Source organism: Fukomys damarensis, unplaced genomic scaffold, assembly GCF_012274545.1.
Source record: "Fukomys damarensis isolate Sample0158 unplaced genomic scaffold, DMR_v1.0_HiC HiC_scaffold_37, whole genome shotgun sequence".
In the NCBI taxonomy this organism is placed as follows: Eukaryota; Metazoa; Chordata; class Mammalia; order Rodentia; family Bathyergidae; genus Fukomys; species Fukomys damarensis.
The window spans coordinates 30,217,115-30,233,973 of record NW_022900949.1 but is presented as its reverse complement, the minus strand read 5'-3'; the positions used below and the strand labels follow the sequence as shown (position 1 = coordinate 30,233,973).

The following is a 16,859-nucleotide window of genomic DNA, read 5'->3' as shown; positions in this document are numbered from 1 at the left end:
AAAAAAAAAAAAAAAAAAAAAAAAAGAAATTATGTATACAATTAATATTACTGAACTGCACATTTAAAATGATATATTTTAAATCTGAATAAGAAAGACTACCTTAAACACAAATACAAGTGCTGAACAGAGATACACATATATACACATATCCATACACATACCAAATTGTACAACATTGTAAAGAGATGAAAGACAGTGTATGAAACTCATAATGACAGATAAAGAAATCATGAAGAGATATTAGAAAAAAATTATCAGGGTGAATTTGCCTTTAAAAAAATCTAGAGGGCATATGGGTAGAATGAATAGTGGGTGGGAGTATGGGTGAAAGAAGACTGGGTACATGATACTGCTGAAGCTGGGTGATAGCATGAATCACATGGCTTTCCTATACTAGTCTTCACAGTTCTGTAGATATGAAAAATTTAAAAACCTGAAAAGCAATACATGATAAAGGAAGATTTTTTTTTTTTTTTTTTTTTGGTAACAGGGCAGCAGCAGGCAGTGGAAACACTGAACTAAATCCCTGGCCCAAGAAAGATATATTAACAAAAGCAAAGTGACATGGATAAAAAGCTTTCAACTATATTTTAAAAAATGATGAAATGCAGAAATAAACAGATACATCCACAGGAATAATGAGGCTTTTATCAGCAACTGAGGATCAAGTAGAATAGAAATAATAAGGATACTGACAAATTATACAGTTAGCAAGCTATATTCTCACTCACATATCCATATATCTGCACCAATGAACAGAAAATATATATTCATTTCGAACTCAGAGGAACACCTCTCAAATTGACCATGTGCTAGAATATTCTATAGGCTAAGACTCTTGTAGGACTTTTCACAGTTAGGCCACATTTACATGATACTTGTAATGTGCTTCATTAGGTAATCTAGGCTTTCTGAAACATTTCATTTTCATAAGAAACAGGGAAGTTGTTATAAAAGTGAGACTAAAGTTTAGTCATTTGTACAAAGTTGCAAAGAAGGATAAATGACAGTCAGGACCTAAACTCAGTTCTGTTGAATGCCTTAGCCTGGTCAATTTTCCCTATGCCATACTTCCTCAAAAAAATTCATTTAAAAAAAATTTTTTTTTGGTACTAGGGACTGATTCCAGGTCCTTGCACATACCACTCAAGTGCTTTGCAACTGAGTCACGCCCCCAGCCCCTTCACAAAATTCTTGATTAAGACAATTCAAGATCACCAGAGTCTTACTTTCACTTACCTCTCCAAACTTATGACTTTAGAAATTAAACATTAGATTTTGGTAGAAAATGAATGCAAAATATTCCCTAAAGGCCTCAGTTTTTATCTAAGTGTGTCCTCCTGAAACCTACTAGGAGAAAATCATTTTTCAGTAAAGGCTTACCTGTTTATTTATAGGTATTTTTGTAAGTATTGTGCTGAGTTTTTTTATTATGATGCATATGTGGAAATCCAGGGAGTTCAACTTTACTGGAGAACTTTGCTATGTTTAACATAAACATAAAGATTCTTTCAGGCCACTGGCATTTCAGGTCACTGGCCATCGGAAGATGCTGTTTCCATGGCTTGGGAAAAGGTGCACTTTCCTAAATATCCACCAGACACCCTTAGCATTGCTTCACACAGAAAGGGAAAGGTCCAGTCTGTTAAAGAACCACTTGAATAACAAATGTAAATGAAGGTACTTTACTCACCCAATTCGTATTTTCAGCATGCCACTGAATAACTCAGGGTTATTGGAGATGATCCAGCCAATATGTATAACCAGTTCTTGTTGAATAACTGCTTCCCTCTCATCATGGGTATTACACTTATAATAGATGATGTTCTTAATCACTCTTGGAGACAAAGGATTAGAGATAACTTCTTCTTCATGCCCAAAGGCACCCAGAGTTACCTACAAGTGGCAGAATCTTACTGTAAAAATTTCCTAGCTACTAAAAGTTTAAAAAAAAATTCAAAGCTCAGGATGACTGGCAGGCTGAAATTGCTCTATACAACCTAGGGAATTAGGTGGAATAACTGTTCTTGCTATTTATTAAAATGGCTTTCAAAGCATAACTCCCAGTGGAGTTCATAATGGTTCAGAGTCTGGCTTAAAAAATAAATGCAGATGAGGGTCTCAGTTAGGGGAGTGAAGGTTAAGTCGATATAAATAACTATTAAGATAAAATTATTTCCAATGACTTTATATTAGAAACTCCCCCGAGAAGCGAGAATACAGTGAATAGTTTTACTTTACTACACAGTCTACACAATCTAGTATTTGAAAAATATACTTTTCCCTTCTTTTACCATTTCCCAGGAGGGACTTTTTGCTCTACAACACTGTAACTTTTTCAAAGGCAGATATGAGGTCACCCAGCTCCTGCATAGGCCTCTCTTTCCCTAGCATAACACTAGCAAGATCTCTCCCCTGTAGAAAGGGATGAATGAGGCTGCCACAAGCCTGAGAAAGGAAAAACCACAGAGAGAAACAGCAAAGAAAATTCAAAGCAGAAAGTGCTGGTGAAGCTGGGAAGAGAATATCTAGTCTCTCCTCTCCTCTCTCCGTGGCCCCTTGCCTCCAGAAGAGTCTGCAGCTCCCCATCCTCCTCAGTATGTCTTTCCATCTCTCTTCTAGGTACAGTGCAGTTATGTGAGGCAGTAAAATAAAAGCATATCAAAGGGCACTTGTGTTTTCAGAGGTGAGGGAAGGGAGCGGAACATGGCAGAACATGCCCCAGTTTTGTAATGGAGTGTAATGGCTACTTTATCATATGACAGTGATATCAACCAGTTAGGCCAAGTATGATTACTTTTATTAAAGTGCCACAGTGTAAAGAAGAAAACAAACAGAATGTCTTCATTGCTTCTGAAAACGTTGACTAAACAAGCCACTGTTTCACGTCAGAGTGTAGGGTGGCCTAAAAGTGCTTTGCACAAACAGTATTACTTCAGTTATCCGGGAGGCATTTCAAGGCTGAGTACCCTGTTTTGCCCCATTTTCATTTTCTGTTTTTGTAAAGGGTTAGGACACAGTCAATGAATGGATTTGGTGTACCTGGTAATGAAAATGAACTGCTAGCCTCCTGGGTCTACCCAGCTCTGTACAGCACTACCTCCTTGGGAGATAGGCTGGTCTGATGGGCAAAGGTCCAGCTTTAGCCTTAGGGCAGGGCAGACTGGAAGGCTTCTGGAGTGTGAGAGCAGGGTCTCAAGCTGCCAGCCCTGCTAGGTACTGTACAGAATAGAGAGGATTAGCCCAAACCCAGCCCTTCTCAGCGTGTCAGATGCAGTGACTGCAAAGATATGCAAAGCCTGAAGCATGTTCACATGCAGCAGAATTAACTTTATTTTTAGATACATTATAGGGACCTAAAATTAAGGAAAAATAGCCTATTTAATATTATCTCATAGTTGGAATGGTCCAGGAGAAAAAAATATGACTCTGGGCTGGAGGTGAGGTTTCTGGTAAGGAGAGGCCCAAAACATGTCCTGTACTTTAGTCTGCTTTAGCTGGCAAATGGGGATGAAAAGTTTACCTTTTAATAATTTGTAGAATACAGAAAATAGCATATATGAAAAGTAACGTAACTTTTCTTCAGGAGTTCATTAGTATAATTATTTTTTAATTGGTAGCAATATTACAGAAAAAATAACCAACTTATTACTCTAACATTCCAGAAGCTGGATATCAGGATGAAATTATTTCAGTCTAAATTAAGAGCACTAAAATGTCAGCCATTGGTTGATTCTATTATAGATGGTTAAAGTACTTCATATTACTAAAGCTTATTATATCTCCAGGTTAGCTAACATGAAAACACAATAAACACATATATTCCCAAAGAAGAGAAAGCAAGCAAGCAAGCAGGTTTCAATATAATCAAAGAATGATTCAGCCAGGTAATTAGAAATTATAGAGAACAAAACAAGAATGAGCAGCCATATTTTAGTCCACACATTTACATGCAGAGGCTCAATTCAACACATATTTACCAAGTACCTACTCTAATCTAGGTCCAGTGCTGGGCATGCTGGAACATGTGCTGGACAAGATAGGCCCTGGCCTCGGGCGCTCACAGCCTACCATTCAAATAAACTGGAACCACACATAGACTGATACATGTCATGAGCCCGATGGAAACCCAGAGGAGAGACTGCAGCAAATTAGAGACAGCTTTGTGAAAAGAAGATGACAGAGTCGGCCTTGGTGGGTAGAGAAAAGTTGGGGGAAGAGATGGCCCAGGGAGTGAATACTCTAGAGAGCAGCACTGGCTATGCAGACTCTGGTTTTGCCTGGACACCAGTGTGTTCTAATGAACATGAGGAGCTCAGGTGAAGCAGAAGAGGAAATGTGTCCTGCACTACTCACCTGTCTTTGCTCTGCCTATCCTACACCTACCTGGAATACTTTAGTAGGTAGTATTTCACTTTCTGTACCTGCACCTGCAATGGTCTCAAGTTACAACAAGTCAAAAGGTACAGCTTTGAGATGCAGCAGGAAAACAGGATGCCCACTTAATAACAGTGCAACTTTAAGACTGTATCTTTTTTGCTTGAGAAAGGAGACTTGTGGAGAAACACCTGAGCCATTATTAACCTGTGTATAAGAGGTCTATGACACTGAGGTGTGCCAGATTTAAAATTAAGTACTCAACCTAGAAATTTTCACAACAGTGATCAAATGAGTGCTGAAAAGTAGATACTTACCTGTTTGCCCTGCACTAAAACATTAGTAATGGATGGGGCCAGGCTGTCCACTACTTTACTTAAAAGACTTGCTGCATGGCGTACAACCGACCTGGGGGCAAAGAAGAGAGTAGGCCAGATGTTCACAAACCTATAATATGATGCATGAATGGGGCCCTGATTACAAAACCTTTTAAAAACATATGTGCTTGGGTCCTCATGTGATTATTTGGAGGAAACACTAAATGCAAGAGATTGGACCTCATAGCAGAAATTTTTCCAGCCGGTAGAACCATCCAGAAGTAGGGAGGGATAGTGCCTCACTCTTACCTGTGTATCACAGGTACTGTTGATGACATTATCAATTTTAAAGGGAAGACAAGGGAGCCTATTTCTCTGAGTTAGGGAAGGAGTGTACAGGAAGGAATTAAAAGAATGCTCCAATTTGCATTAGCAAATTCAGTGTAAATTCATTATTAAGTCATTATTAAGACTGGTTGGGACCGGGGATTTAGCTCAGTGGTTCCTCCACCTACCTTGCAAGTGCAAGGTACTAAGTTAGATCTCCGGTACCAAAAAAAAAAAAAGACTGGTTGATGTGACCTATTCTTACAATCACTTCATGTGCTCGTTTCAGCAGCACATATACAACCACTTAAAAAATCATGTTTCTTTTTGTACCTAGACAACCAAATCCCTGGATTAGAGGGCCCAGAACTGAACTTTAGAAAATGCTATAATGAAATACCAGCACTTATTTTTTCCTTGATAAAGCTAGAATGTTGGGGGAAGGAATTCACACTGCTATTTTTACATTCCTGAAAAAGTCTAGAATATAGGGAGAACAGATGTTTTTTTTTTAAGGCAGCACATGAAATACACAGGACATTTTTCCCTCAGAAGTAAAAATTCATGTAGAACATTTAGATGGAAAGAATAAAATAAAAATGTAGTTTTGAAACTAGCTGCTATTTTTAAAAACTTTGTTTCAGGATATACACAGAAACTGGCCTATAAAAAGCATTGTACTTCTTAATTTCAACATAAACAGACAAGTAGAAAATTAAGCTAATAACTAATAAAGTTAGTGAAACAAACACTTCCTACTTTTAAAAAAGCTTTCACCCACACACTATAAGATGAGAGACACACTTAATCCTCAGAGTGCAAGTAAGCCCACACATTTCAAGCAGCTTGGATTTCCAAGTTCTGAGCATATTACCTGTTTCCCATGTACCAGAAAAGTAGTAATGTGTGGGGCTATAGAGGAAGAAAATTTCTGGGTAAATGCAGCCCCGTAGCGTACCGCCAACCTGGGTGTGTCAGTGGAAAGCCATAAAAGGGAAAAAAGAACAAATAAAACTTCCAGGAGTTTGTTCTTTTAAACAAAACAGTAGGTAGTTAATGATTTATCTATGATAGAAATACAATACAAAAAGCAAGAGCAGGTTGGTTTAGCCAAAAATAAGACTAGAGACCACAATTTGAAATTGGCTGGCTAAAAAGCAACATGTATTGGCTTGAATGCCTGCCTGCCTGTGCTGAGAATTTACAGTGAAAGTTTAAGAAACTATAGGATTATTCCATTATTTCTAAGTTTACTATAAAATAGAGGTGACAGATTATTAAGAGACTGTTTAATCTAGCCCTCTGATTTGGAGATTAGAAATCTGAGGCTTACTGACGTTAGGGAGTTTCTTATGGCACTGCCTAAGACTTTTCAAAAAAATTAGTAACTAGCTATGTGAAAAAAATGTACATGTGTGCTGTTACTTTAGATTCTCCTAATAACATTTCCGGAGTTACATCAAAATGCAGAGGGCCATGCATTTAGGCATACCTTCCTCATTGTGAATTTAAACAATTTCATTTAAATTTACATATATACATATTTATTATTCTTTTAATTCCTGGGAAGAGAACTTTTATGTAGGAAAAATGGTTATTTTTCATGAAGTGGTTACAATCACTGGGACTCATCCAACTTAAATGATGAGAGAATCACCTTTTAAGTACAGTATTTCTGCCTTTCATAAAATGAGCCATTGGTCTCTCTCTCTCTCGTCAAGGCCTTCTATGGTAACAGAACAGGTTTTCTACATACAAAATAGAACCTGAAGCACTTGCTGGGACGGAGGAGGCAGAGCAGGAAAGAGTCACTAGGAATCATTCCCATGAATACTCCCCTGGTTAATTCCCTGTGGAAGTCTTTATTCCTAGTTTTTTTCTTTAGTATCTTGGCACAACCATGCTACAGTGGAATGTAGGCGCAACCTAAGAAAGTACACACTCTTGGTCCATAGGCTTGGAGTTAAAAAGTAAAAATGAGGACAAGTAATCATGTTTAAGACTGGTCCACTGTCTTTAGGCTACTGAATATGACAACACAAAAATAAAATATAATGACAAGGACACTAATACAAACCAAAGCTTTTTGCTGCCAGCTCTTCTATAGACTCTCTCAATGTGATCAGAAACGGTACCTAGACATTGGATAATAGAGTCTTTGTTGAAGAAAGCTTTTACTTAAATGTACAACATTTAATCACCTTTAAAAAAATCATTTATGAATTTTCATTTTGTTCCTCTAGAGTTGATACCCCCATCCTTTAAGGTTCTGAACTATCTGATAATTTTAATATGTAACCAAAGTAAGTAGAATGTGAATGTCCCCAGCATTTGTCAATATTTAGTCTGAGTATATAATCTTGGTATTTTATTTCTTGAAATATAATGTGAACTTTAAACAAATTCAAATGTTATTTTAATTTACTGCAGAAAATAGCAAAATTGGTAAACTGAACAAATACTGTAGACTTTGAATATAATGACTTTTTATTTATTTATTTGTTCAATGAAACTTCACTGAGGCCGTATTATATATATTGGGTTATTACCATTCCAACATATTCCAGAGTTCAAAACACACCATAAGCTTTCTTCCTCTGGCTGCAACTTACATGTGGTCTGGCCTCATAACTGGTTTTGACATTATGTAAACAATATAACAAGAAATCACACCAAAAAGTAAATACAGGTAAAGAACAAGATCTTTGAAGTTTTATTTTGACCTTATTTTTATCATCTTATAATGAATTAGATAGTTATATTAAGATTCTATAGATGCTTGTGATTTTCAATTTATCATATGGTTTTATAGGTTTAAAATATTTAAAGCCTTTCAAAATCTAAGTAAAAGATGAATATTACTCTTGTTTATAAAAGTAATTCCCTCAGTACTTTCATGAACTATTTTATATGAATTTTATTTTATTTAAAAGCATTACTAAAATCATTCTAAATTCTAGGTTTCTAAAGAAATGTTTAAGTTTTTGGGGCCCTGGGATTTAGCTCAGCGGTTCAGTGGCCTGCCTTGCAAGCGCAAGGACCTGAGTTCAATCCCCAGTACGAAAAAAAAGAAATGCTTAAGTTTTTAAAAATCTTCCTTTTTTTTTTTTGCTTGGCTAAAGTTCAAATGTCAATGACTATTCCAAATAAAATTAAAATGCTGCTTATGCCAGGTCTGGTGCCACTCACCTGTAATTCTAAGATTTTAGGAGGCTAAGGCAGGAGGATCACAAGTATGAGCCCAGCCTGGGAAACTTCATGAGACTCTGTCTCACGATAAACCATAAAAAATGATGGAGACTATAGATCACTGGAAAGACCCTGGATCTGATACCCAGTACTTAAAAAAAAGTTCTGTTTATGCTATAGTTATGAAACTAATTTTCTAATTAGAGAATGATTTTGTTTGAAATTTTCTTAATAGAACTCAAGAAGTTTATCTCTTAGCTACAATAACACAAAAACTAAGTAGACTTCATTTGAATAAATAATTATGGTTAGCTCATTGCCAGAACTATAATAGTTAATGAACCTCTCTTTAGGACACTAACCCAATTTCTGCTTCTAACCAAATCAACATGCACCTCTTAACAGTATATTCAAATGAGCTAAAAATTTTTGAGCAGCTAGACACTAAGTACTTGAAACATAGTCTATATTATTCTGTACTATAAAATGCCAGAAGCAGACTATGATGTAGAATTTGAGAATTTTTTACAGTAGTGACCCAATATAAAGTATGGATTTCAGGGATAAATGGATTTCATTTTTAATGCAAAGTAGACATAGACATGATTAGACACGATTTATTTTTATTAACTATCTTCAGTGCACAATTCTATTAAATGCCATGTTCCATTCCAAAAGGCTGCTGCAGACCATGAAGAAGCTAATTTTTATAGACATAACTATTCAATATTATTCTTGGAAAAAATTACAGGAAATAAAACTGGAAACAGAAACTGTCAATAAATAACTATGGAGTCATTAGAGGTTAACAGTCAGGCAGAATCCAGGCTCCAACACTGTTCAAACAATCAGAGAAACAATCAAGCACAACTGCACAAAAACATGTAGGAGTTCATATGTCAGCCTTTCCATTCTCCAGGGTATGAATGAACACTCTATTTAAAAGAAAAAAAGGTTTACTGGAGGAGGAAATAACTTGTAACATTTTAGGGGATATCTTTTATGCATATTTGACACATGTTCAAGAGGAAAGAAGTCCTGTTATTTAAAAAGTTCTAGATATGTTTTCTTACCTTCCATTGTGATGAAGTTGGGGCCTTCTCTTTTGAGCAGTATACCCAGCAGGACAGCTTGGCCAGCCAGACAACTGCAGTCCTGAAAATATAAATGAACATGAGGAACTGGAATAAAATGAATACAAGAGTTACGATAGGGATAACTAATTACAAAACCATATGATACAGAGAAAAAAATACTCTTATGAAATTGAGGAAAGATAAAATATTACTGATATAACAAGCATAAGATAACATTACACAACTAGTTATCTTAGATACTGTAGAGAGAGAGTAGACAAACTGGCTTCCTGGGGTAGCAAGACTGAATCAAATTTTCCAGGAAACTAAATAAGCAATGAACAGAAAACATGTTGTCTACAAGTACTGATACTTATTTTGCCATTCTCTGAGATTTGGCAAGTCATTTAAACTGTTCCTTCTTGACTCTATTTATTGGTGTAAGTGGGAGGCCATGTTGTTATTTACCTATCATAATGAGATCCATGACAGGAGGGGAGATCTGTAGAGGGCTTCTTATGGATTAGGCCACTCTGCTATGTGCTTTAAGACTTTATATCACATTTATCCTTCTGTAGATTTAGATAGTATATACATTAATGACTGATGATGTCTAGAAGGATATGTATCTAGTCTACATGTACAAATTTGTACGGTCCAAATAAGGTGGCACAGAGGTAACAGTTCTACCAGTACAATTTCATTTCTTTTTTAAAAAATATGAATAATCTCAGGAAAAATAAAATACTAGGTTGCTAAAATGTACATGTAGTCAGACTATTGCTTTCCTCAGCGACAGGAAAGACTAAGGGAGCAAGAGACCTCAGCAGGAGAGAAGATGGAGTGGAAGTGGAAGAGAAAGAGGACTGAAAGAAAATTATGAGAAACCAAAGTCAACCACCACTGACTTCTTTAATGACTCATACAACATTCTCATATCTAAATTAATCCCAATCATCTTCTTAAGGCATCCATGCTAAGTTTAAATCAACCTCCCATGACTGCCCCAGGTAAAGAACAGCCATATGTTTCGTCTTCCTCTGAGAGGAGACACAGCCTAACTCTGGCAGTGTCTACTCTGGCAACCTCCCTGTTGCCTTTTGGGAACTGCATCATCCTTACATTCAGTTTCTGAAGAATTTCGTGGGTGGATTTGTTTTTCCACTCAGCAATGGTGATATCTGGTTGTTCATTCCGTTCAGGAGCATCGAGGGTGCTTCTTTGTCGTTTAACTTTTGAATGTTTTGGAAATTCTAGTTCCTCAAAACTCTTAAATTCTGGAAGCCTAGAAATGAAAAGGAAGCATTTCAGACTCCCTGTTTTTCAAGTGTAATCACAAGAAGTGAGAAACTAAATAACTGAAAGGTACTTACTCTTCTGTACCACTGATTCGTAGGAAGTCAAGCTGTTCTACCACAGCTCCTGATATCAGTGTCTAAAACATAAGAGAAGATTCTAAATTCTTAAATTCATCAATCCATACTTTCATAGTTTGTGCACACATTTTTTAATACTACAAAAACAATATAAACATCACAAGTAACAAGTAATCAATAGAAAAGTCAATATGAGATGAATTCTGGTCTTAGAACTACTGGTATTTATTTTGAAGTTAGAATTAAAATAATTCAGTACACATTAAAATAAAAAAGTACTAAAATATTGAAGTTGTTTTGGGAAAAGAACGTGAAGTTACACTTGGATTCTGCTGGTACTATAATATATTTCAGGGTTATCCAATGATGAGGTAAGACAAGCTTCCATTTTTCAGGATTGTGAAGGTACTGATTATTTAATATGGTGCTCCTTTGTACTGTGGCATGTTGCAATATGCACTTGATCATTTTATTTTCCATTAGTTCCTCATTTTATGTTGGGCAAATTAAATGAGTCTGAATGCAAACCCAGTTTTTTGTCAGTAGTTCATGGAGAACAGTACAAATGACATAACCTATAGTTATTTTTAGTACTTTTGTCATTTCTAATTATCTGATGAACTGTCAGAAAACTGAGAAATGTATTGTGCAAATAAACAAGCCATAAATTATTTTTAAAAAACAGACAATTTGTCAATTAAAAGTGTCTTAAATGTGTTATTTCTCTACTTTCTTACTATGCATTTCAAATGTGAAGAAATATGACATAGGGAATGCTGTTTCTGTTCACAAACCATCCACCATTGTGCTGCATTCTCTTCTAGTGGAAAGTCATACAATAGCTCATCAATAAATACTTGCTTACAGGTGGCAGGATGGACATATTACCAGTAACCATCTTAAAGCCTCCCCCCAGAGTTTGAGTTTGAGTTGAGTGAGGCCAAACATGCCTTCTGCACTCAAACTCACTGCCTCTGTCAAGTTACTTGGGCTGTGAGCTCCTGACTATAGAGTCTGCTACTACAGAGAGGTCAGTGCTGACCATAATCAAAGTTTGTTGAATGTTATTTCCTTGCATGTAAGCTAATGGTTCTACATCTTGCTTTTTAGTAAACTAATTTGTCACACAAATATTTACAAACACCTACCATATGCCAGGCCCTATGCTGGGTACCGAAGATATAGCATGAGCAAAATATGTAAAATCTTTGCTCCACTGAAACTGATCTGATAGGTATGTGTGAGGGGTAGACAATAAACAAACTATATACATAGCAGATGTTGATAAGTGCAAAATAAGAAATACATACTAAGTGGAAATGAGAACAGCAGAAGAGAAGTGTCAAGGAAGAGGAGCAGGAGGAGCATGTTAGCTACCTTATATAAGTGATACACAGGTCTTCTCTAAGACTTCTCGGATACAGTGACAGAAACGTAAGGAAGAACAGCATCAGTGATAAGAAAATGAAGGAAGAGGTGCGCAGGCTGGGGAAATACAACCTGAGGCAAGAGCATGCTTAGTGTGTAAGAAGCAGTAGGGATGGGGCTGTTGTTGAAATACAATAGATGAGTGAGATAACAAGACAAGGTCAGGGGTACTGGTCCAGTCCATGGATAAAACACAGACCTCTGAAGGACTCTGGTTTCCACTTTGCATGAGGGAGGGAATCAGTGGAGGCTTCTGCTGTGTGATATAATCTAACTGCCTCTGCCCAGGTAGGGTATGAAGAAGTTACATGTCTTTAGGAGATGAGTGCAAAAAGTCTTGGTAAGAGATGATGGTAGCTAGATCATGCTATCTCTAAATGTAATAGGCAGTAGTTAAGTCTAGATAGAATCTGAGGGGAGAGATAAACAGGATTCAATAATAGATTAAAAGAATTAAGAATTCTCAAAGCTGATAGCTAATACTAAAAACATAAGAAAAATAATTTTACTTAATATTGTCCATTTTTAATTAGCCTACTCATCCTTATATTCTAATTCTGTCCCTAAAGTAAATGTTTAGTCTAAATAAGTGCCAAATTCCAGTAAAAGTCTCAATGGTTTTTGATTAAAAAAATTTTCAGTTGGTTGTAGAGGCTCCTAATTTAGTTTTGTAAAAAGCATAATTAATTTCCTAATACCAGAGTTCTAATGATAATCATATAACTTAATGCTGTATGTTTATGTTAAATGAAGTGTAATATTCAAAAGGTATTCAATTACTCTAATATATCAATTATATCCCATGAGGTCTTTCCCTGCTCAATATCCTACCTGAGGTTTTTCTCCTTCCTGTCACTCTGTCTACCTTGCTTTGTTTTGCGGTTGGGCTCTACAACTAGAATAAGTCCTATGAGGTCAGGAATCTTGTATATCTTATTTAACTATGAAATCAGTACTGAGAGGGAGAGATCAATACATATTTTTTTAATCAATGAAGAAATATTACATATTTCTCTGAGAAGAGTAGTGAGCAGAGATGAGTAAAGCTTGGCCTGAGAGTTTACAAACCATAAAGTAACAGACACAGGATACTAGTTACACATAAAATAAAGTTAGGAGTTATATTAAAGGCTTAAGCAAAGTGCCAAAGAAATACACAAGCAGGTAAAATTAATTTCAATCCCAGGGTTTTACTAAAAGAGAACTGAACTAAGTCGTAAAATTAAAGTATAACTTAGAAGACAAAAAGGAAAAGAAAAATGTGATACTGCAATACAGTAAGCAACATGATGGGGTAATTTCAGTTACATTCAGAGATTTTAAATGTTATCCAGCATTTGGGTGAGGAGCATTTACCAGCATTTGAGGAGTGGAAAATGTAGTTAGGAATATGCATAGAGAATGTTCTGGTAACAAATTTGGGTAGAGAGACTGAGTTCAGTGATGACAGAAACTGCAGATCATATACTAAGGAGATTTGAAAGGAAAATGCAAGAGAAGCACAAAGTTGTCACTTTTACTTATATTACAGAAGAGATGAAGGAGAGGTGAGAGAGAATGTGGGGATGTTTAACTGGTAAAGTCTGAATTTTGCATAATAAAAAGAGTTCTAGAGATTGGCACACAACAATGCAAATGCACATAAAATGGCTTAGAAGGTAAATTTCATGTAAGTTTACCATAATTTTAAAAAAATGTAAAAGTACAAATTTACATTCACAAGATCTTTCAAAATATTGCTGACCCTAAAAGAGAGGGGTTATATAGTCATGTCACATTTCAGGATATTTTGGTCAATAATAGCATATATAACAGTGGTCTCATAAGATTATAATACAATTGAAAAATTCCTATCATGTACTGATGTACCAGTTGTAATGTATAGTATATTAGCCATGTTTCTGGTGATGCTGGTGTAAACAAATAAATATAGGGCCAGGGATTAGCTCAGTGGTTCCAGCACCAGCCTCACAAGCGCAAGGTCCTGAGTTCGATCCCAGGTACCAAGAAAACAAAAAACAAAAAAAAGCAAACAAAACAAATAAATATACTACTGGCTAATATATTTTTGATCAGTATTTTAGTGTACTCCTTCTACTTATAAAACTAAAATGTTTACAAACAAAAGAGTATGCTGTGTTCTGCTGGCAACAGCCTCCTACATCTTGCAATTACCCTGTCTTTTGATGGCATCATCAGGCCATGTCAAGTAATCTAAGCCATCCAGGTTTGTGTAAGGATGTGCTGATATTTGCATAATGACAAAGTTGCCTCAAATGCAATTGTGAGAATGTATTTTTATCATTAAGGATATTTAAAATTTGGGGATAGCAGAACTAGGAATTGAGCCCAGAGGTACTCCACCACTAAGCTACCTTCCTCCCTTTCTATTTTGAGATAGAATTTCACTAAGTTGCCCAGGCTGGCATCAAACTTGTAATCTTCCTGCCTCTTAGCCTTCTGAGTAGCTAGGATTACTGCCATGCACTACCATGCCCAGGTAACATTTTGTTTTTGACAAAATACTTTTAATTAAACAAACAAAAAAAGAGAAGGCAAAAATAAAAATAAATGGTGTGCCTCCATTTATAGTTTTTGAAATGGAAAACTCAATCATGAAAACAAAATTACTCATCTCTAACTTTTAAAGCACAACTAAAAATAGAAAAAATAGATTGAAATAGGAACTGCACATCAAATTCTGCTGCTTAAAGTACAGTGGTGAAAGTTCAGGTGCTTGAGTATAAAAAACACTAAGCCAAGAAAATGGAAGTCATGAGTTTTGCCCTCTCCTCTGTAGTGATCATTTTAAAGAGCTCCAGTTTGCTATTTGTAAAGGAGGTATTTGGATGAATTATCTCAAGATCTTGACCAACTTGAGCTTTGTGTGCAAGGATACATAAGTGAAAAATTTCCCAATTTCAAATGATGGAGAAAAGTGTCTCTTTCCAACTTTAAAACATAATGCTGTACTTGACATTAAAAGAAAAATCAAAATGAGAAATCTTCAATTCATTGCTTTAAGAAAATATTACCACCTTTTGCACTGTCTTTTTAATTTGTCTATGAGTCTTCAAACGAAACAGAAATGCTTGAAACATGGAATACTCAAGTTTAAAGCAATGTAAAATATTTTAAAGTTGAATGTAGCACAGAAATGAGAATGTGTCAAAGAATTTTAAATGTCAAAACTGATAGTTATTGTATGTCAAAAATGAAAGAGAAAATATTTTCTTTCTGAAATTATGAGTTTTTTCATGACTTTGGTTTTTTACATTAAATCAACGAATACACCTGAAATGTATTTTTCTATGATAGCAGGTGATGCCCTAACTTAATTTATCACTGAAGTATTTGTTAAATAAACTATAAAACATCAGTTTATGTTTAAGTTCTTGTGTGTATAGTGAGGCCAATTACTGTGTTACTTATATTGTATCATCAAATATACTAAGCAAGTACCACACTGTTTGGGTTCTCAATTTTAGTGATCAAAGTTTTTATTCAGAACTTGTTTTATTCCTTTTTAATAGTTTTAAAGTTTTAATAAAAATTATCCAAATTGTTATTTAATTTCTTAAATATACTGATCATAGTTATTTTAAAATCTGTCTCTGATAATACCAATACCTAGAACAAATATAGGTCTATTTCGGTTGTGTTTCCTCTTCACTATTTGTTTCATCATCTCCCCTAATTTTTAAATGAAAGCGAGACACTGTATATGCATCATTGTAGAAACACTTTCAGGGTCTGGATAACGTTATTTTCTACCTTTGTGAGGTCTGAATTCCCTTGTAAAGCCTTTCAGGTTTCCCTATACACCTACTAAGTAGTGTTTGCTTTCATTTCTCTAATTTTTGGTAAACAAATGGCTTTTTCTCTGGTCAAAGATACTGTACTCAATAGTAAAAGGCACAGTAAGGAGCAGAAACTGCAAGGATCAAAGGTGACAGTTTGGATACTTCACAATGGGACCCCTAGGTCCCTTCTCCCAACCAATCTCACAACACAGAAGCAAAGTGCACAGTCTTTATTTTAAAATCAGATATTTATTTTTTGGAAAAACTGAAGAGCTTCAGAGAAGCTCCAGATCCAGATTCAACCTCAGAGAAGATCCAATATCTCTAGATAATGGCACTTGAAACTTCCCTCAAAGAGCCTTTGCTATTGAACTATTTTATAAGAAAATGTATCAAGGCATGCATCTTTCTCCTCCATACAGCTTCCTATAAATTTTTTACTTTTTTATTTTAAAAAATGATGGGATAGCTAAATACCAGTAGATATCTGGCAAGTATCTTCAATATGAAAGACAGAGAAAAAGAAATCTGAAAGCAGTAAAAATTTTAAAAAGCTTCTAGCTGATATCCTCAAAAAAATAATACAAAGTATAACATATACAAAACAAAAGCAGGTTACAATGAAAAAGGGAATTTTAAAGCATGGTGCTGGAATGCTAGAAAAATCTGCAAGAAAAAAAATCAAAGAAATTGCCCAGGAAGCTTTACAAAAAGTCAAAGCAACAAAAGATATGGGAAAAATGATCATTTAGATAAAAACCAATCAGATCTACAAAATACAACCACCAGTCAATGGGTATGTAGACCTGTAATTTATAACACTACCTATGTAGGCCCTTCTTTATCAATTTTGTTCTTACTCAATACAGAATTCCTACTATAAAGACCCCATGCAATGATCACAATTATTTTACAGGAAATGAGACCTGAGAGTTATATGGAATACAATTTGAGTAGAGGTCA

General features: G+C 35.4%; 1 protein-coding gene across 1 annotated transcript in view; it reads right to left on the bottom strand.

The window, feature by feature from the left end:
- The window catches only part of Phkb (phosphorylase kinase regulatory subunit beta), a 214,358-nt gene that overhangs the window by 23,537 nt on the left and 173,962 nt on the right, over positions 1 to 16,859 (bottom strand). Inside the window, exons 22-27 of the mRNA XM_033759669.1 lie at positions 10,663 to 10,724; positions 10,412 to 10,574; positions 9,287 to 9,368; positions 7,102 to 7,159; positions 4,698 to 4,788; positions 1,697 to 1,899 (exon numbers count right to left, since the gene is read on the bottom strand). Coding sequence (XP_033615560.1) covers positions 1,697 to 1,899; positions 4,698 to 4,788; positions 7,102 to 7,159; positions 9,287 to 9,368; positions 10,412 to 10,574; positions 10,663 to 10,724 — 659 coding nt within the window. The remainder of the gene's footprint in view (positions 1 to 1,696; positions 1,900 to 4,697; positions 4,789 to 7,101; positions 7,160 to 9,286; positions 9,369 to 10,411; positions 10,575 to 10,662; positions 10,725 to 16,859) is intronic.